The sequence below is a fragment of the Symphalangus syndactylus genome, chromosome 6 (assembly GCF_028878055.3).
Source record: "Symphalangus syndactylus isolate Jambi chromosome 6, NHGRI_mSymSyn1-v2.1_pri, whole genome shotgun sequence".
In the NCBI taxonomy this organism is placed as follows: domain Eukaryota; kingdom Metazoa; phylum Chordata; class Mammalia; order Primates; family Hylobatidae; genus Symphalangus; species Symphalangus syndactylus.
In genome coordinates this window covers 91,871,726-91,893,612 of record NC_072428.2, presented here as the reverse complement: position 1 = coordinate 91,893,612, position 21,887 = coordinate 91,871,726, and the positions used below count along the sequence as shown (strand labels likewise).

General features: G+C 41.7%; 1 protein-coding gene across 11 annotated transcripts in view; it reads right to left on the bottom strand.

The window, feature by feature from the left end:
- MAGI2 (membrane associated guanylate kinase, WW and PDZ domain containing 2) overlaps window positions 1-21,887 on the bottom strand; it is a 1,470,566-nt gene that overhangs the window by 48,392 nt on the left and 1,400,287 nt on the right. For 9 of the 11 annotated variants that reach the window (XM_055283428.2, XM_055283421.2, XM_055283424.2 and 6 more), the window contains one exon: window positions 13,260-13,398. In XM_055283428.2, coding sequence (XP_055139403.1) covers window positions 13,260-13,398 — 139 coding nt within the window. Of the gene's footprint in view, window positions 1-724; window positions 836-13,259; window positions 13,399-21,887 lie in introns of all 11 variants that reach the window. The other 2 variants (XM_055283431.2, XM_055283430.2) reach the window with 2 other exon arrangements.

The window sequence follows — 21,887 nt, the reverse complement described above, 5'->3', positions numbered from 1 at the left end:
ATTTTCTTTCCTCGAGATTTTTTACCAAGGCTAAAATATAGCCAACACTTGAGAATATTCCTTTTGAAACAGTAGCGAATACTAACTCGATGTAAAGTTATGACTACTTTAAAAAATAGTCACAATTGGGCCCTTAAAAGTTTTTTTTTTCTTTAACTTGGTGCATCACTGAGTATGGAGGAAGGAAGGTGACAGGATCTTGTCCTGATTGGATAACTGCCACAGAGCAGGCTGGGAAATACCCATGATGCCAGGTGAAGTTTGGAGTTTCTAGGGCTAGAAGGTCTGGCAACTGTGGCTCTCTTTCTATCGGACACGGAAAGGATAGCTTAGGTTACAGCTGTCTATACTATGACTGAGAGGAAACAAATTTAGTGACTTGCACTGAATCCCAGGGAGGATGCTCTGAAATGTGTGGGGTGGAACGCGGCCAGTGCTGCTCTGCTGTTCTCTACCTGCTTCCTTGCTGCTGGGGTCATTCTAGGCTGGCCCCTGCTAAAATGCGGTGCATCTCAAATTTTCATGAATCTGCAAATCCTATCCTTGTCACTTATAAGGTCTTATAAGTTATACATATATCACTTATAAGTTATACATATATTCCAGAACTCTAGAAATAATTAGACAAGCTACTAAGAAAGAGAAAGCATTATACATCAGTTAAAAACATACGCAAAACCAAGGCTCATTAGAGAAAGATAATATTCATGCAGATTTTACAAACCGTGTCTTTAGGGTGGCCCAATAAGTAGAAATATGGGGACCCATGCTTGTCACTTTTCATGCACATGGAGAGACTGGAAGGTACCATTCCTAAAGGAAGGGGAGGAACAGCCTAGGACCAATCATTAGAATTAACAGAACCAGTAACAAAGATATATTATTACTGTTAGAATCAAGATTGCTTAGTATGTTTAGAGCAGTCGAATAAAAATTATCTAGGCAGTAAGAATAAAGACTTTAAGTAAAGCTAACCCTATCAAGCATGCAGCAAGTGAAATTAGTGAAAGACTGAGCTATATGTGTATTTCGAAAGTAGACTTTTCTCAAAATATTGAGGGCATCCTGAGGTGCTTTAATGGAGGCACAAATGTTAATAAAATTTGAAATGGTAATATGTAAATTCTTGTAGGCTTTTCTCACAATAATGAGATGTTTTAGGGATATCAACTGTCATTTGAGAATCAGTCACAGTAATCATTTCTAAATTTTAAAGGGATTATAAAAATAAATACAGTGTCCCCATGTTTATATTTTCTCTAAAAATCTCATAAATTCATATAGTTCCCCTTACCACTAAAACTTTGCTTATTAAATTCAAAGTTCATGGTCAGGCATGGTGGCTCATGCCTGTAATCCTAGCACTTTGGGAGGCCGAGATGGGCGGAACACTTGAGGTCAGGAGTTCAAGATCAGCCTGGCCAACATGGGGAAACCCCATCTCTGCTAAAAATACAAAAATCAGCTGGGCAGGTTGGTGCGTGCCTGTAGTCCCATCTACTTAGGAGGTTGAGGCAAGAGAGTCACTTGAACCCGGGAGGCAGAGGTTGCAGTGAGCTGACATAGCACCACTGCACTCCAGCCTGGGCATCAGAGTGAGACTCTGTCTTAAAAAACAAAAAAAAATTCATAGTTGACTTGCTGGATTTAATTGCTTTCTGGAAGAAAATAAAGCTGAAAAAAAAATGCAGCAGTGTTTTGCCTGTTCTGTTCCACTGTACTCACCTGCTGTGGGTTGTGCTTTGAAACCAACCTTTTCGTGGTGGTCTTGGTCTGAATCTAGCTCAGATCATGGACTACAGTTCTTTACCTACACAAAGATGAGTACTAGAAATTCTGGAATATCTAGATTAGTAATTTCCAAGAGACAGGCCCCTAGAAGAGGCAACAACTGCTCCCTGCACAGCCTGTGTTCTCTCAGCTCTGCTCAGGGTGAGACAAGGGGGATGTGCTCATTGTGAGGTTAATGTGATCAGAAGAACTTAATCTGTGCAGCTTGGATGTGTTGAGGCCTGATTTCCTCTTGGCCAGCAAACACTGATTCTCCCTGTCTACATGCCCAACTTGCTCCACACGTGGTGCTATGTATATACGGCTTTGATGTGCAGAATGGATTTGCACTCCACATCAATTTTGGGTTTTGCCACACGGGGTGTTTTTCATAGCATGGTGTGTTTGAGGAAAGGGAGAGTACAGGCGGAGCCCTAACACCTTGAGGTTAAATGGAAAGTAGAACCTCTGGAGGGTAAGGAAGCACATGCTTAACAATAAATGTCAGAAGTCGAAATTAAATTTCAGGATTTATTAATTGAGTTTACCACTTAGCCCTGCCAAGATGCAAGTAATTTTGTGTGAAAATGATCAAGCTGTTTCAGTGTCACACAGAGAAGGCTCTCATTTGGTTTTAAACATGGCCTTTACTGGGCTTGGAAGATACATGTGCTAGGAGACCTCATGCCCAGAAGGTCAAATAAAAGGGCCCAGAGCATGGTGGAAATAAATTGCTGTGAAGGTTGGAGTAGAAACTGCAGTGAAATGTGAGAAACAGAGAGTTGCATACTGTGTTAGGCATATTAATGCATACATTATGAGTGTATGTGTCCAATCCCAAAACCCAGGATCCCAATAAGGCCAGGGTCACTCTTGAAGAGTGCTTGCTGAACCGACCAGAGACCTTGCTACAGAACTGTAAAAGCAGGTTATTTTGAAAGCAAATGTCTGAGCCACTTTATAGTTAACAGCTATTCAGTCTAGGCTAAGTGTGCATTTGTTGTTCTATTAAAAAAATCTTGAATCCAAACAGCACATTGATGAATGTGTGATTCTTAAGTTTAGAGATTTTGTTGTAGTTAGAGCATACAATTAAAGCCTGGAGTAAGGCATTATATGACTTTATTTCTGATCCTGACTGAAGGTCAGGGAGTTCTTATCAGAACAGGACATTGGGGCAATGCTAACTTCAAGCAAGGTTGTAGGCAGTTTGTGAATAACAAAAATCTGGACTTACGGTAAAAAATACAGAGATAATAAGAAGGTTGTTGGTTGCCGGGGTGAGTGTGGAGGGAATGGATGAATAGTTGGAGCACAGAGGATTTTTAGGGCAGTGACACTACTCCGTATGATACTACAATGGTGGACACATGTCATTAGACATTTGTCTACACCCATAGAATGTACAACAGTGGTCTCCAACATTTTTGGCATCAGGGACTAGTTTTGTGGAAGACAATTTTTCCACAGACCAGGTGGGGGTAGGGGGATGGTTTCAGGATGAAACTGTTCCACCTCAGATCATCAGGCATTAGATTCTCATAAGGAGCAGGCAACCTAGATCCCTCACATGTGCCATTCGCAGTAGGGTTTGCGCCCCTATGAGAATCTAAATGCTGCCACTGATCTGACAGGAGGTAGAGCTCAGGCAGTAATGCTCCCTTGCCCACTACTCACCTCCTGCTGTGTGGCCCGGTTCCTAACAGACCATGGACCAGTCACGATCTGCAGCCCAGGGGTTGGGGACCCCTGATGTACAACACTAAGACTGAACCCTAGTGTCAACTGTGGACTCTGAGTGATAACAGTGTGTCAATGTAGGTTCCTCACCTGTAACAAATGCACACTGTGGTGGGGGTGCTGATCATGGGGGTGGCTGTGCATGAATGGGGGCAGGGAGTATATGGAAATCTCTGTGCCTTTCTCTCAAATTTGCTGTGAACCTAAAACGCTCTAAAAAATCAAGTCTTAAAAAAAGCTGGCCTTACGGACTCACTGTTTCTTCCACTGGAAATGAGGGGTTTAGAGTATTTTAGTTAAAAAATTAAAGCTCAGGTTATTTGACTAGGGGAAACCAGGACAGGGCAGTAGGCATGGGCCTGGCTGGAGTGATGCTTTGGAGACTGGACCCTTGCTGGTTATGGCAGTTGGTTGGACTTACTCTGGAATTTGTCTTAAGATACTGGACTGTACTTTGAGCAGCCAGGCTTTGTTGTTAAACTCCTTAAGATCAACATCTTTTCTGTAATGTCTCTATTTCAGGACAAGAGAAAATTAGACTGCAGAAAACAGCTTTGGCATGTAGCACCAACTTAATGGGTCCAGCTGAGAGGTTCGAAGCCTTTTCTAGAATCAACATTCTCATGTTGTGAACCACAGGGCCAGACTCTCTGTAATGAGGAGAGCTCAGATTGTCAAAAAGGCATGACATGGAAAATGGGAGGACAATGGAAGGAAAATCTAGTTTCCTTTCTCTAAGTTGCAAGGGCTGACAAGTCACAGAATGAACAGCATTTCAGACTTGATGGGCAAAGGCTGAAGGGGTGGGGCACACTCAAATAGTGGGAGGCCATGGACAGAAAGAGGGCAACCAGTAGAAACTTTAGCAGGCCTGGCCTTTACAATAGAGCTAGAGCAGATACATCCGGCAATCCCCAGGATATGATATTTCCCGAAATCCCTGGAATGGTATTAATATTTAAAAAATATAGGGTCCTGGACTGAACTGACTCAGTCAGAATCTCCAGAGGGTATACGGAGAGTGAGAGGGAATGCAAGCATCTGTGTATTTAAAAGGCTGAATCATTTCTCTAAGACTGTGTGTGTGTGTGTGTGTGTGTGTGTGTGAGAGAGAGAGAGAGAGATTGAAAGAGAGAGAGAAGAAAAGAAAGAGAGAGGAAAAGAGAGAGAGGAGAGAGAGAGAGGAGAGAGAGAGAGAGAGAGAGAGAGAGGCTTCTGATACCTCTTAAAGAAGGGTTAATTTTTCTCCTGCATCTTAGGATTTTCTTAGTTTCCATATTTGATCTTGTCCCTTGATCCTCAATCTCAACTCCTCACCCCACGATCCCCCGTTGTGTAAGAAACATTTTCTTGAATTGGTGACTTCTTTAAGGTCTGCCCCAAAGTTCTTGCAGTATTCAGCAATGTTTCCACTAAGACAGCTGCCTTTTCTCCTGGACTCTTAGGGAAAGCAGTCCTCTTGTGGGAGAGCTCAGCTTTGTGTTGGGGCAAGGAAGGGAATGTTCCTATTAGATCCTAAAATACGACTCTCCATGATGCGTTACTGGAGGGGCTGGAACCTTTAGGTTTTCCAAGATGTACATGGGTGCTCTTCTTGACGAAGTTTGGGAAAGATACCTCTTTATTCACTCATCTTCTCCACGACTTAAGTGTTTGGGAACTGAGGAAGGCTGGACCTTAAGAGCTAAACAGGTTCTTCTTGGTAGATTTCTTGGTCACGAGATATATATATATATATATATATATATTTTTTTTTTTTTTTTTTTTTTAGATGGAGTCTCGCTCTGTCACCCAGGCTGGAGTGCAATGGTGCGATCTTGGCTCACTGAAACCTCTGCCTCCCGGGCTAATTCTCCTGCCTCAGCCTCCCGAGTAGCTAAGATCACAGGCACATGCCACCACACCTGGCTGATTTCAGGCATGTGCAACCACACCTGGCTGATTTTTGTATTTTTAGTAGAGATGGGGTTTCACCATGTTGGCTAGCCTGGTTTAGAATTCCTGACCTCAGGTGATCCACCCACCTCGGCCTCCCAAAGTGCTGAGATTACAGGCATGAGCCACTGCACCCGGTCTGGTCTAATATATTTTTATCAGAGTCTTAAATACCTAACAAGTTAGGACTTGCAGGTTGTGGGCAGGGCACAATATATCCTTAAAAAGAAAAATGCATGTTGCAAATCATGTAAGAATATGTAAAAAGAAGAAATATCATTATAGTCCATGATTTTCAGTAAAACAATGGGAAGAAGTGTGATTTCATCCTCATCCTAAAATCACTTACGATAACAAATGAGGTTTTGGCTGAGCATCAGGGAAAAAGAATTCAGTGTTGTGTTCTTTAAGAAAGCCCCCGGCCGGGCCTGGTGGCTCATGCCTGTAATCCCAGCACTTTGGGAGGCTAAGGAGGGCAGATCACCTGAGGTCAGGAGTTTGAGACCAGCCTAGCCAACATGGTGAAACCCGGTATCTACTAAAAATACAAAAAATTAGCTGGGCGTGGTGGTGGATACCTGTAGTCCCAGCTACTCAGGAGGCTGAGGCAGGAGGATCTCTTGAACCTGGGCGGTGGAGTCTGCAGTGAGCTGAGATCACACCATTGTACTCCAGCCTGGACTACAGAGCCAGACCCTGTCCCCTCTGCCAGAAAAAAAAGAAAGCCCCTGTCTCTGGCTCCATGAAGCAAGAACTTATTTACTGCGGGTTTTATGGTTAGCGGATTTCCTGGGGTTGCCTAAATGCTGCAGAAAGCATCCTGAGCCTTTCAGCTAGAAAGAAACCTGTTCTCTGTATGATGTAACCCAAGGTTCTGCCAGACATTCTGTCCCCTTCCCTAGGTGCTTCATCATTTTCTATTACATGGTGGAAGGTGTTCTTGAGTGATTTATGGAACCTCTCATGGAAAAGGAAGATATGCTCAACCATGAATGTCAGAAGCTGAAATTAAATTTCAGAATTTATTATTGCAGCAAGCCACCTTTTGCCCTATTAAAAATGCAGGTGAATTAGTGCCAAGGCTATAGTGCCACTTAAAGCTTCCATCAACGTGGTCTCTGAGGAAGAGGTTAGGGCAAGGGTGACCCTCCTTTGTCTTTTATTGAGGGGGCACATCAGCACACCAAGGCAGACCCAGGGTGTGAGGTAACACGTCCAGGCTCCCAGAAGTGGCTGATGGCCACAAGAGGGGAAGAGTGAATTTGATAGATGAAGTTTTGGCTTATTAAATTATAATTTAGAATAATTCAGACAAGGTCTAAGTAGAGATTTACCCACTCAGCAAGTTCTTTCTTCAGAAAAAGTACTAATTATTAGCACAAATATTATAAAGGAAATTCTTAACAAACTGAAGAAGCCAAGTGCTCTTCAAGGATTCTTAACACTCTAGAAGTACTTGTTAAATTCTACAAATAATTAATAAAACCCATTTAAATGTTTTTCATGAGAGCAGATCCTTTGAGACCTTTTTATGAGTCACTACTCCGCTAAAAACACATTTCTTCATTATTAGTGTCAGCTCACTGAGGACCAGGACTATATTTTACCTTCAGTGCCTGCAAAGCATCCTGCACATAGTAGGTGTTCAGTAAATCTGGTTTAGTTGAGGAAATATTAATTATATCAACTAATAATATTAATCACAGGATTTATTCCATATAGAGTACTTGGTAGGAATATATTGTCTGGAGCTTATTTTTGTATCATTAGAGGGAAGAAAGGATGTACTCAGCAGATAATAGCAAAAAAGATTATAACAGCATACTTATAATGTTTACTTGGCAATATTTTTTCTTTCTTTTGAGATGGGGTCTTACTCTGTCACCCAGGCTGGTGTGCAGTGGCACAACCATGACTCATTGCATTCTGAACTTCCTGTGCTTAAGTGATCCTCCTGAGTAGCTGGGACCACAGGAGTATGCCACCATGCTTGGCTAATTTTTTTTTTGTAGAGACAAGGTCTCCTTATGTTGCCTCTTCTGTTGAACTCCTGCGCTCAAGCAGTCCTCCTGCCTTGGCCTCCCAAAGTGTTAGGATTAGAGGTGTGAGCCACCCCGCCTGGCTGGCAATATATGTTCTTAAAGAAGAATAAACAAATGACCATTACTTATTGCCATCTACATAGAGGCCAGTACTGCTTCACCTGCTGCTCTAATATAATTATTGTAAGTCATTTTAACTTACTGATTAAAGGAAGACTTGTAACTAAACAACTGTTTGATCCATTCATTTCTTTAGCTATAGTCACTAGCGCAGATCGATCTGTTTCTCCAATTAGTGCAGTTTTATTATACTTACAAAATGTAAACAATTTCATTTACCAGGTGCTTGTAGTCAAGCCAAAACCTATTATATTAAAGATATGATTAATTTTGAAAATGAAAGCATAGGCAGAAGTATAATTCACTGATTGGCTGTTTCTTCCCCTTTGTGTGGGTATGTGGCATTAGTTGTCACTGGGCCATTTTCATTGTGAGATTTCTGCTTCATCCTTTTTAACCCTGCCTGGCCTCCTAAGACCACCAAGACTCCCACTTACAACTGGACTCTCTTCAGTGTTCTATTCATAAAGCCTTGCCCCATGGCTTTTTAAGAGAATAAACAGGCCAGAGCACCAACCCAGACTAAAAAGCATGTTTCTATTATATTTTGCTTTATTCTGATTAACTTTGAACAGCAGACATTAACAAGGGAAAGGCTCCACTTTGGTCTGAACTGCTTATATTGGGAATTTTTTCATCCAGCGGCACCTCTATTTACCTTGGCCCTGACTCTGTGGCTCAGTGGATAAATCAAGTGTATGTTCGTGTTGTACTCTTTGAATGCCAATGAAGGACGCCTGCATTTCAAGGCAGGCAGCTAATCTGTATAATTTATTCCTGTGCAGTTTTACAACCATGATGCATACTTCCTTTTCTCTTAACCTTTGTGGATTTCATTTGAATAGCAATAATCAGGGTGAAGGAGGGCACTGCTTTTGATGCATCATCTTCTGATTCTCTTCTCAGTATGGCATTGAGATGTGTATCAAGGGAGGGAACTCACGTTTCCCGCTGAGTTTACAATCAACAAATTCTTATCCTGAGGATTGGAGTGGAGTTGAAGTATCTATCTCCTGAGCTTGTCTTTCAAGGACTTAACTATGAAAGCAACTCCTCCTTCAAAGCCCTTATCATTTTCCGACTCCCCTTGCAGCTGCTCCACAGCCTCTGTGTGCAGCCACTACTTTCGGGGTGGCATTTGTTGATTTCCGCCTCTGAATTGGCTGAGGTGTCACCTGACATTTAGTCTTTGGGTAATTAGAGATGACATATTTGCAGCATGTTTATTCCTTCCCCCAGCTCACTTGGAGTCATGCTGATTTTGTTTAGTCAATGCTCTGACAGATCGCCTTTGGTATTTTTTCAATTGTACCTAGGCTTATCTCTCGGTCACAGATCACCTTAAGAACTCAGAGTGAGAGATTTTATTTCTCTTGACTGAAATCAGCTTTTTCTTGACACATCCAGAAGTCCAGATAAGGGTCTTGCTTCAAAGCTGTCCTAAATTTTGAATCATAGGGATATCAAAAGGAGGACTGGTTGAAATCCTTCCACAGGGAGTGGTTTAAAAAAAAATCAGTTTTTCCATGATTAGGATGCATTAGGAAAAAGTAGGATTATATTCTTGGCTATATCTACTGGTTAAACTCAAGTATTTAATTTTCCTTTTCCATTAGCACTTTCTTTTGTTGTTATTGTTGCTATTATTTTGCTGTTACCCAATTCTGCTGCTTAGGAATTTATTAAGATATACTCTAGTTTATCTTAGACAAAAAGAATTCTTTTTTTAAATGAAAGCATCAAGTTGGTGAAAGAAGACAAGAAATTCTGTTTCATGATATAGTCTATTTGATGCTGGAGGAATTATGGTGTTCCTAGCAGTAGGCACTCCTTGTATGTAGTTGTCACTTGTATGTAGTGGTCACTTTTATAGTTCATAGATGTGGCCACTTCTCTGGCTTGCTTCTCGCGCAGAAAAGGTTAACAGAGCAGGCCTGACACTGCTGTCCTTAGAAAGGCCAGCTTTCAAGGTTGGCCATTGGCTGGTGCCTAGAAATGTGACTGGTAAATCATCCCCTAAGCTAATGTAAACCTTTTGCTAAATTATGAGTGTCTCACTGTATCTAAACTGTTTGTACAATCAGTGTGGTTTGTGCTGAACCTGCTTTGCTTCTGGGAGCCTGGAAGTGTGGTATGTGCTAGGCAGAGGGTCCCTGCATCACCAGCCCTAGTGAAAACTTTGGGCACTGAGTCTCCAGGGAATTTTCCTGAGCAGCAATGTCACACATATGTTGCTGCATTTTTGTTGCTGGGTGGAAAGAGTGTTCTGGGTGACACCTCGTGTGAGAGAGAGAGCATATGGAAGCCTGCATGTGGATTCCTCCAGACCCTGCCTGTGTCTTTTCCCTTGTGAGCCCAATGTGTATTTTCACTATATTGATGTAATAAATCTTTTTTTTTTTTTTTTTTTTTTTTTTTTTTGGAGATGGAGTCTCGCTCTGTCACCCAGGCTGGAGTGCAGTGGCACGATCTCTGCTCACTGCAAGCTCCGCCTCCCAGGTTCATGCCATTCTCCTCCTCCTGAGTAGCTGGGACTATAGGTGCCCGCCACCACATCTGGCTAATTTTTTGTATTTTTAGTAGAGATGGGGTTTCACCATGTTAGCCAGGATGGTCTCGATCTCCTGACCTCGTGATCTGCCCGCCTAGGCCTCCCAAAGTGCTGGGATTACAGGCGTGAGCCACCGTGCCCGGCTGATGTAATGAATCTTAGCTGTGAACACAGTTATATTCTGTGCCCCAGGAGGCCTCCTAGAAAACCTCTAAATGTGAAGGTGGTCTTGGGGACTCCTGGGCCCCATCTCCTCACACATCAGTCACTATGAAATTCCAGAAATATCACTTGATGACATTATCTTCAAAGATGCTGTGATCCTTAATCTTGGTTCCTTATGCATAACCATGCACTTTTCAGCTTAGATTTTGCCAGAGAACTAACATTTATCTAGTTTGACTATTGTTTTACTTCCTTAAAGGAGATTGTTCTATGCTATTAAGTTCTTTCTTTTGTGATATCTCTAAAGTTTTTTATGGTCAAAATCCATCTCAATTTAATATCAAAAGTAGCAGACAAGTGCTAATATTACTAGCAAGTATGATTTAATGTTCCACTTTAGAGGAATATATTTAGAAGAAATTCTGCAATACTGCTACAGTTAACAATGTTGATGACTGGCCACTCAAAAGTGTGCCCAGGCTGGGTGCAGTGGCTCACGCCTGTAATCCCAGCACTTTGGAAGGCTGAGAGGGGCAGATTGTTCTGAGCCCAGGAGTTCAAGACCATCCTGGGCAACATGGTGAAACCCCATCTCTACAAAAATACAAAACAATTAGCTGGGCATTGGTGGCTCGCACCTGTAGTCCCAGCTACTCAGGAGGCTGAGGCTGAAGAATCGCTTGATCCCGGTTAGCAGAGGTTGCAGTGAGCCAAGATCACACCACTCCACTCCACTCCAGTCTGGGCGACAGAGACCTTGTTTCAAAAAAAAAAGAAAAAAAGATATGCCCAGATATTTAAAAAACCCTGGTTAATTTGAGAATTTCACTGTCATCGTATATTTTTGGGTGATGTTAAGAATTAATGAAAAAATGTTAACATAATCTTGAATTTTGTCTTGTTCAAAAACATGTTTTTATTCTTCATGATAGCTTGAGGTGGCTTCACATTTGTTCATTACAGTTTGACTTATGCCACAGGCTGATCAGTAGTATGTTCTACTTGCTCACTACAGACAAGCAGCTGATGTGGGATGCTGAGAAAGTGTGGACCAATAGTGATTCTACAGAAAAATGAAAAGCTCAGGATAGTCATGCTGGTTAGATTAACTTTTTAAAGATAAACCTGTTAGAACAATATTAACTCTATGAAAATGTCTGGGTATAGATAATATTCAGGTCTCACCATGGAGTGAAGCATACCATTAAAGGTGGTATGTTTTAGAAGTGACAGAATTTCACAGGTCACTTTGATATTACTGAATCAGTCAATGCTCTAGAGTGCGAAAGGTTATTCTATTCCAAGAGTTCAGATTCTTTACAAAGGGATTAATGCTGGTACATTTTAGCAGGATCATGCCTGTGCTTATTGATAATATATATATTTAAAAATATTTTATTAGATCCAAGCATTAAGGGTAGGAATCTGGGATGAAATGTTTCCTTGGGCCTAGAGCCAGCCCTGCAGAAACTTCTGAATGCTTTTTGACTCACTGTGAAGGCTTGCTAGCTCTCTTTGTAGGCTGTGAGGGGTGCACAAGATGCTGGAAACATAACGCATTTAAGGTCTTTGAGTTTAGATATTTCATTTGAACTCAGGATATAGATCTGCCCTGCTAAGTAAGGAGATATTAGTTATTTAGACAATGTATGCAAAAAGAATAATCTGAAATGAAAAAGTATTCTTTAGAAATCTTTTTTTTTCTTTTTTGTTTGAGACAGAGTTTTGCTCTTGTTGCCCAGACTGGAGTACAATGGTGTGGTCTCAGTTCACTGCAACCTCCGCCTCCTGGGTTCAAGTGATTCTTCTGCCTCAGCCTCCCCAGTAGCTGGGATTATAGGCATGTGCCATCATGCCCGGCTAATTTTGTATTTTTAGTAGAGACGGGGTTTCTCCATGTTGGTCAGGCTGGTCTCGAACTCCTGACCTCAGGTGATCTGCCTGCCTCGGCCTCCCAAAGTGCTGGGATTACAGGCGTGAGCCACTGCACCCAGCCTAGAAATCTTTTTTTTTTTGGGGAGGTGGGTAGGTGATAGAAGGATGAAAGTGAGTCAATTTATCTTAATCAACTTAGAGCTCATTATTCAGGTCAGCAGTTAGATCTTGTTTTCCTAATCTGAACAGGTATTATCTGCACTAGTCTGATGTGTCTGTATGCCTGTCTGTTTCTGTCTGTCACTCACTGAGATTATTTTTAAAGACCACCTCAGGTTTCGTTGCTTTTCATGTAATGACCACTCAGCTGTTTTGGATACACTAGAGCTATGCTGTCAGTAGTGTCTATAATGGGCTGCTGGGAAACGAGAACTTTAAAGATGTTTGAAGACAAATCCATGAATCAAAACATGCTTTAAAGCCTTCCTCAAAAGCACACAGAAACACAACACAGGAGTGAATTTTCAGAAAAATTCCTAAATGCCAAGGAAATGCAACCATTGCGTGAAATGAAGTTTACATTTTAAACTTCACACCCTGAAGATATGTTGCTTGTCTCTGGCCCCAGTTACAAATCCTTTGAGATAGTCTGATGCATAAACAATGTTAGGAAATAATTGATAAATTACTGTGTACTCAAATGAACAGCGGACTATCAGTCAAATTGTAAGAGTTCTAATATTTAAGTGGTGCTAGATCTCCTCAGACACTCAGAGATGCCCTGAAAGGTCCTGCATTTCATATTTTAAACATTCCTTATGGAGGGAGCAAAAGAAAGAGTTCACACACATTTATTTCCTGGGCATAAACATACGTGTGTGTGTGTGTGTGCGTGTGCGTGTGTGTGTGTGTACATATATATATATATATATATACACCTATTGATAGCTAAATATATATTTAGGTAGAAATAGAGAACTGATGCAGTTTTATAAATAAGCATAAGCATTTATGGTTCACAGAAGGAAGAGCAAAAGGATGAATTAAAACGTGAAACGCACCATATTCTGGGACCTGTCCCGTGCCTCTCTTGAGCAGCAGCCTCACTCGTCTTCCTCCAGATTTGATGAGTTCTATTGCTCTGGCATGTGTCATGTCCCTTGTGCTTTCCCCATTGATTTCAATGATTTGATCTCCTACCTGTTGATTAAAGAAAAATTAAGTCAGCCAAAGATGGTTTTACTCAAGTTGCATTGTCAACAGATTAAAAAAAAGCATGTCTAGATGACCTGAGAGTATCCGAACAATTTGGTGGCAGCCTGCTGCTTCTTGGAAGAGGCTAATCCTGGCTGCATCCTGAATCTGGTCACCAAGCTTTATTTACCTTTACAGAAATGAAAGTATCAGACCACAAAGATTGCAGCCATATGTTACTTATTATGTTACTTATTACTTATTATGACAGAGACTGTAAACTAGTTAGCATTGTTTTAAAAATTAGGGAATATATCTGATACCAAAATTCAAAATAACCTGGCATCTTTGCTTTGAATCAAAAAGTAAACATTTTAAGGGCTTTTCATTGATTCTATTGCCAACTGTCAACTTAGTGCAGCATCCAATTCAGCATGTTGGATAAATTTATTGGTTTTTGTGCTTCTCTGAGAATTGTTTGTATGTATCATTTAAATTTCCCTGGGTGCTGTTGTGATATTGCCTTCTTTGTAAACAGTGGTTGGTTGATATTCACATTTGATGATGAGTTTTCTATCACAGCCCCTTGAATTAAAAATGAGATTCTCCATTCTCTCCACATGACTAATGCCCTGGCTAAATCTTTGCCGTGCTCACACTTGATTGCCAGAAGCTGTCTGGTTAAATACCAATTCCTCCTGAATTGTCAGAAATGCCTGGGTTCCATAAGCAATTCCCTTTTGGTGTTTGTGAATAGATAGTTGAAATAAAAGAGGTTCAACCATGAGCACATCATGTAACTCCCACAGTACCATTACTGTCAGGAACCCTTGAATTAAAAAAATGTCTCATCTCAGTGCAAGTAACATAAGACAAATTAACCAGCAAAAGCACAATGAGTTGCTTTGCAAAAATGCTATTTTAGTTAGGTCCCTTAAAGCAGATCTCAGTCTAAACTCTGTAATGCAAACAGAACTGTAGAAAAACTCTCTTTAGCTAATCATTATCAGTGCGGATGCTGCAGGCTGGCTGAGAATAGGAACACAAATTTTCCATCACAATGGCAGGAGAGCACGAAAACAAGACCCCCAAAGTCGGGGGGAAGAACATGTTTGTTGTAGCAAGGAAATGGCATCTCTACCTAAGGATGATTCTCTAAGGGGTAAGGGTTCCAATATAATGAAGATAAAGACCTCCCTTTGTATACTCAGCTGCCTTTAGAAGTATGGATTTGGGGCAGTGGATGAGGTTTACCTCACTGGTATGACTTCCACATTCCACAGAAAAACCAAGAAGACAGAACTAACTTAACTGTTTTAGGGCCAGTAGCTTTCTTCAGGTTTCCTTAATTGTCTCCTTTCCTCTGAGGCAACAGGCATAACTTGAATAGTTTGCCAGAGGCCATGTATGTAAGCCAGAGGCAGAAATGGGATCAATTATCCCTCCCCCAGTAGCCCTCTCCTACAACAGAAACCTCATGGCACAGAATTAAATTGAAAAAGTAAAACAGCAGTTCCAATGAAGTTACATGTAGAAAAAGTGTTTCTTCCTGGCTAGACTCTCTTCTGAGCTTCAGACTCACAAGTCCCGCTGATTACTAAACATCTTCACCTCGTTGTCTGTCCAACAGGCAACTCCAACTCAACAGCAGTAGAAGCAGCAGACAGGGCTAACTACCTTTCTCCCAAATTGTTTCTTCCTCTTAATTCCCAATCCTGGTTAATGGCAACACCATTCACTCAAGCAGAAACCTGGGGGTCACACTACACTCCTTGTTTTCTCAACTTCTCTGCGTCTGTCCCTGTCCTCATATGTATCCCATTGCTCACAAGCTCAATTCAGGCCTTTACATGGTTATTCCAGTATTCCCCTATCCCTCTCCCACCAACCTCTTTTCATTGTCACCAGAGTCATCCTTCTAAGGAAAAGCTTGCCAAATGTGTCATGCTGACTGAGGCATTCAGGCTTGCACACATACTGCTGTTCTTTTTTCTCCTCCTCCCCACAGGCCTGGTGATTTCTTGTTCTTTCTGAAGGTCCTAAGAATCTTCTCCTATGGGTGCCTTCCTCAACTCTATGCTCTTCACGGCAGAGATGTCCACTCTCTCTGTTCAGTAGTAATGGCACCCCACTCAATTTATTATGCCTCATTACAGATTCATGATTCTCTGTCTTCCCTCCTAGGTTTTGAGTGTCTTCATTCAGTAAATAATTTCTGAGCACTTGTTATGTACCAGTCAACTGGGGATATAGAGAGAAATGGTATCATTTCTATGTACAATAAGTCCTCAGTCTAGTTGGGAAGAAAGTGGGTAAATAAGTCCATTACTACTCAATGTATCTTTGCTATGACAGAGGCATTCACAAAGTACTAAGGGCACAGAAAGAACGGACATCTAACCCAGAGTGTGGGGGTGGTGGGTATTCAGGGAGAGCTGCCAGGAGGTGGTGACATATCAGTTGAGTTTTGAAGTATCAGTAGGAGTTCCCTAGGCGAAGAGGAAAGCATTCTAGGCAGAGAGAGTAGCATATGCAAAGGCTGCAAAGTTTGAGGGAATGGTATATTTGGGAAACTGTCAGTAGTTTATTATGCTGTTCAGGAGTTTAGGTTTTATTTTAAAGGCAATGGCAAGGCACTAAAAAGTTAAGCATGGGGTAACCTGACCAGGGAAGCTGAGTGGTGGTTAGAAATCTTCCTGCGACCTCAGTGTGGAAAGTGGAAGACGAGAAAGGTGGAAGACTGAGGAAGGGAGCTGAGTTGTGGCGTTGTCACATGGTCTATCCAAGCGAGACATTAGGAGGCTGTGGGGAAGGAGATGATGAGGACAATGACACAGAGTCTGGGTCTCCTTTAACTGTGTGTCTGGATGAGGTGCACTGCATATATTGGTGAATGAGTGAAGTACTTCCACATGGCTTATCTTGAACCCATGGGAGAGGGAGGTATAAACCCTCTTGAACCCCAAATCGAATCTTGACAGCCACTGCTGCCTTGTGGTTACTTGTGTCCTGAGACTGATATTTTAACCAAAAACCATGTGGAGGGCAAAAGGGATCTTGTACTGTGATAGAAATAGTCCCATCTTTTGACCCTGGACGCATACTTGAGTTTAGCAAGACTTAGAAAATTTGAAGTTTTCATTCACTTGTGTGTTTATTTTCCCTTTTCCCTACAAGGAGCTTATGAGACTTAAAGGAGAAGGCATTAGCGTGGAGGAGAGAAGGGGTGGTTTGAAAGCTACATGGGAGGAGGAGAAGCAGAGGGGTTTAGGGGCTGCGCAAGGGCTGAGCTGAAGTCCCTTCTGTGGGGGCCTCAGGGATGAGGCTCTGGGAAATCAGGGACATTATTTTTATTGGGTTCCCAAGATCCTGGGCTGACCTCTTCACCTGGCAGATTTCCATAATTTCAGCTTTCCATGTAGGGTCCCCTCAGAGGGAGAGGCTCTGATACATGCTGAATCTCTCCTATGCCCTTTCCCCATTCCAGGGTATCAGTGCCATTGGGTGGTGAGGGTTGTGTCTGCTGATTTTCTGCCTTATTTTGGAGCAACGGAAGTTTGGGAATAGTTCAAGATCTTACTAAATTGAGGAAAACATTTCTAGGGGCTGGTGGTGGTTAGGTAATGGAATGAAAATGCTGCTGCCGACATAGATTCAGACCATTGCAAAGCACTCTGGGCATTATTTTAATAGTGGGCGGACTCACGGGGACCTGGTTTCAATGGCAACAGACTCAGTCCAGACCTGGCTTCAAGACTTCCATCTCTCTTTGGAACAGTATGAACTGTGAAACGGTTGAATTTTCATTTTCATTCCAGTATCAGTATTCTGTATAATAATTTTAACTGTAACTCCCTAAATAAATTTGGGATGTGTTCTCTTTCACTGTCATCTGGATATATAAGAAGATCGACTTATCACGGGGACAGCGGGAGGTGGGGCAAGAGGTTCTCTTGTTACTTTCCTACTTTCTGACCTCATCTGACTTCAGTGCAGCGGCCAGTGTGTGACCAAAGAGTGTCACTTTCCGCTATCACAATCGGGAGAATTAATTTTTTAAAACCAATAGAAAATTCGCAGCCCTTTTAGAAATGAAGAAAAAGACCAACTGTGACTCTGATGTAGTCTCTTTCTATACTCTCTCTGCCACAGAGCTATCTTCAACTGAGCTGTGTTACTAAAATGAAACTTCTAAGATCTCCACTCGTTCTTAGAGTATTTTAAAAATATCGAGTTCCAGTTGAGAGGAATGGGAGAGGGAGATGGTGGGGGTGGAGGGGGGGAGGGAGAGAGAGAGAGACACACACACACAGAGAGAGATACCAAAACCAGATAAAGGTAATTCAGGAGTCTCTGTGTGCACTGCATTATGTGGGTCAAGGAAATGCCAAATGTAGGAAACTGACCAAAGGACTTAAGAGGAATTCTAAGCACTCATTTTTTTTTTTCTGTGGAAGAGATGCTTTTATCTGTGGTCCCCTTGGGGCAACTAACAACCTTAGAGTAATGTCACAGGGGCAAGGCGGAATGGGATAACTGCTGTGTCTAGGGCCCAGCCTAGTAAGTTCTGCATTCCTACTCATACATTTCTGCTCATACATCATAGCAGATTTTTCTTTAACAAAACACCAAATCTTTGAACTTGCTTGGGGCTTTCCAGGTAAAAAAACTTTTTCTTTTTTTGCCTATGGAAGGCCAAGGCAGGAGAAGGCAAACATCTCAGAATTCCTTTTGTGGTTAATAGTTCAGGTTGTAAGAAAAAATTTGAACTCTGTACTCTATGCATTTTTGTAGCCAAGTCATATGTAAAGTATTTGGCTTGTCTCAATGAAATATTTATAATAATTAGATTAAATCCTGGATTTACTTTAGCCATGAGTCATGGCAGTCCCAGCTCAAAGGGTTGCTTGGACATCGCTACAAATGTGCTTAGCTGGTCGTAATCAGTTAATTGCCCTCATGTTACCATTGCATCATAAGAGCCTATTTTGCATGATCATATATGACTAAAATGATCCCAGATTATAATTAGGTATGAGGAATTGAGCTTCTTTGGAATATTATACCAATAAATCATGAATAATCTCTATTCCTTATTTCATGGTGGACTTAGCTATGGACCATTTTTGTGGCTAATGATCTGAGGTCACAGGCTAATGCCATCATTGTTCCTCCCTTACAGGCTGGTTTCTCCCACTGACACTAGACCCCTCATGGACAGGGAACACACCTATTGTCTCTGTGTCATCTCTACCTGTCACAGTTCCTGAGAAGCAGGCCCTCGGTTCATCACAGTTGAGTCAATGAATATTTGGTTTGCCTTTCAGTGATAGTAAACGTCTTCATTTGCATGCCGTATAAGTTAAGCTTTAGTGCACCTCAGCATACCTCAAGCTTTCTTGAAATACTGCCTTACGCAGTTCCAGCCAAATCATGACAATTTCAATGGTACTTACAGGAGACCAAATGAGGCTTCAGTAATGGTGACCTGCACACATTGGTAGTGAGAGGTAAAGTTATAGGAAACAAATGCTAGGATTGAGAGTAAGAGGAATGGAGGCTGAGTCTGAATGAAGTAATGAAGCGCCAGGAAAAGGAAAAGTCAGAATTAGGGTCTTTGCTGCTGTAGTCATTGTTATGGGTGCTCTGACACTGGGATGCCTGTGCCCTAATGGCCCTGATGGCACAAAGGACAGGCTGATTTCCAACTTGATGGTGATCTTTAATATCTACCGGCTGTTTTCATGATTAACTTTGTTCGATGTTATTTAATAACCATTACAGGAAGAATATTTTTCAAGGGGTTACACTGAATGTTTTCATTAACCTTCCCATTTCTTTCATTAGATCGCGATTGAATTAGATGGGTTCCAAGTGCCTATTACAGGGCCTGGCTTTCGTTATAAACTGTTAGGCTCAGTTGCCTCAGCAAGGCACAGGAGCCCATAAAATCAGCAGGTTTTTCCAGAGAGAAAACTTCTAATCCAATTGGAAACTGAAACACATGCTTGAGAGCACCAGAACTGTGAATTTTATTTGCTTCAATTAATTTATGTATTGAAAACTGTCTGAGACTCTCTTTATACTATGTTTTAGACAGTAATCACTTAAACAGAAAACAGGCTGGGATGCCTATAATCTCAGTTCTTTGGAAGACCGAAGTGGGAGGACTGCTTGAGTCCAGGAGTTCAAGACTAGCCTGAAACACATGGCAAAACCCCAATCTCTACAAAAAATAAAAAACACTAGCCAGGTGTAGTGGTGCATGCCTAGCTACTCAGGAGGCTGAGGTGGGAGGATCACTTGAGCCCAGGAGGTCGAGGCTGCAGTGAGCCATGATTGCACCTCTGTATTCCAGCTTGGGGAACAAGTGTGAGGACTTATCTCTAGAACAAAACAAAATAATAAACCCCCCCCCAAACACACACACAAAACAAAAAATCAAACCCAAAAAAGTCCCAGCATCTCTTGAGAAACTTCATCCAAGCAGAAGTGTGAAATGACCCTTATGGATGCACAGAAGAGAGAAGAATCCTTCATCAAGGTTCTGCCTAAGCACATAACCTGTTTAGGAGGGTCACAAAGGTGAGGGGAACAAGCTGGTATTGGAAGTGAAAGGCTGCTGCAGGATTCTGAGAATTCACCACTTGATGCAGGTGGTACGCCTTCTTTGGTGTTGTTATTATTTGTGTTTAGAAAAGATGTAGTCACAGCTCAGAAAATATCCAGCCGTTGACTTGAGCACACTATCCTATGGTGGGAGTGTGGCCTTGTCTGGACATTCATATCAGGGAGCTGGCTTTAGCAAAGATTTAGGGGGAGCGCTCCCTTCCGGAGCCTCCATTTCTATTTACAAAAATCCTCTAAATTAAAATGTGAAAATATATGTAAAATTTGAAGTTGACACAGTATCCCTACTGTGGAAGTAGTTGAACCCTAAATTATGATCTGGTATCTTCCTCACTGATTCCTTCCTTTTTCCTTGTCAACTGTTACTGATATTAATCTCATACAGAGAATTTCATTAGATAGCTTCTTTCTAACTCTCCTTACTCTTCTAGGGCTCTTTTTTTTTTAAATTTAAAATTTTTTTTTTTTTTGAGATGGAGTTTCACTCTGTTGCCCAGGCTGGAGTGCAGTGGCACGTTCTTGGCCCAGTGCAACCTCCACTTCCTAGGTGTGAGTGATTATCCTGCCTCAGCCTCCCGAGTAGCTGGGATTACAGGCGCACTCCACCACGCTCGGCTAATTTTTTGTATTTTCAGTAGAGAGGGTTTTACTATGTTGGCCAGGCTGGTCTTGAATTCCTGACCTTAGATGATCTACCTGCCTTGGCCTCCCAAAGTGCTGGGATTACAGGTGTAAGCCACCGCACCTGGTCTCTTCTAGGGCTCTTAACTGGGGTTTATGTTTAATTCTTTTAAGTTCTCCCCTCCCCTAGCTCTATGCATGCTCTCTGGGTGATCACTTCCCATCTTTTTTTTTTTTTTTTTGAGACAGGGTCTCACTTTGTCACCCAGGCTGGAGTAGTGTAGTGGTGTGATCTGGGCTCACTGCAACATTGACCTCCCAGGTTCAAGCAATCCTCCTGCCTCAGCCTCCCAATTAGTTGGGACCACAGGCGTGCACTACCATGTCTGACTAAGTTTTATATTTTTGGTAAAGACGGGGTTTCGCCATGCTGCCCAGACTGGTCTCGAATTCCTGAGCTCAAGCGATCCACCCATTTTTGGCCTCCCAAAGTGCTAGGATTACAAGCGCGAGCTACTGCGTCTGGCCCTTCCTACCTTTCTAAGGTATTTGGCGTGTTTCCTTTTTGGTGCCTTTGTACATGCCGTTCCTTTTGCTAGAATCTGAGTCCTCCTCCTCCCCACTTCAAAAAGGGAAATCCTACTTTTCTTTTAGGAACCAAACTTCAGGGATGATATCATCCAGACAGCCTTTTATGATCCCAGCAGTCTGGGTTGGGTGCCTTTCCTGTGCATTTCTTTAGAAGTATTGACCTTTGCCAAGAATACTGTAAGCTCTCCAAGGACAGGAACTCTGTCACATGGGAAATATCCACATATATCTGTTCAACAGATGGATGAATGTTTGAAAGAAGGCATTTTTCAGAAATTATCTTTTTGGCTATATGCTCCTTAGAGTTTAAACCAAATGTAAACAAGGTTTATAATAAAATTCTAATTTGGTTTCATAATATATGTCAACCAGGTTTGATCATGATCAAATAATACATGGGAAGTGCCTTGTAATCTCTAAATATACAAATATAATCTATTATTAATCGTAGTAGCTACAATTAACAATAGATCATTGTAATTATCATAATAATGGTAGAAGAGATAAAAAAAGTAATAAATTTTTCATAATGAACCTGGGAGAGAAGTGGTTGAGCTTCTGAGGGTGTATTAAATGGGGAAAAGGGGCAAATGATATTTTTCTGGAAATATCACTGAGAGGTTAAAAACGAGAAAAAACAAAAACAAAAACAA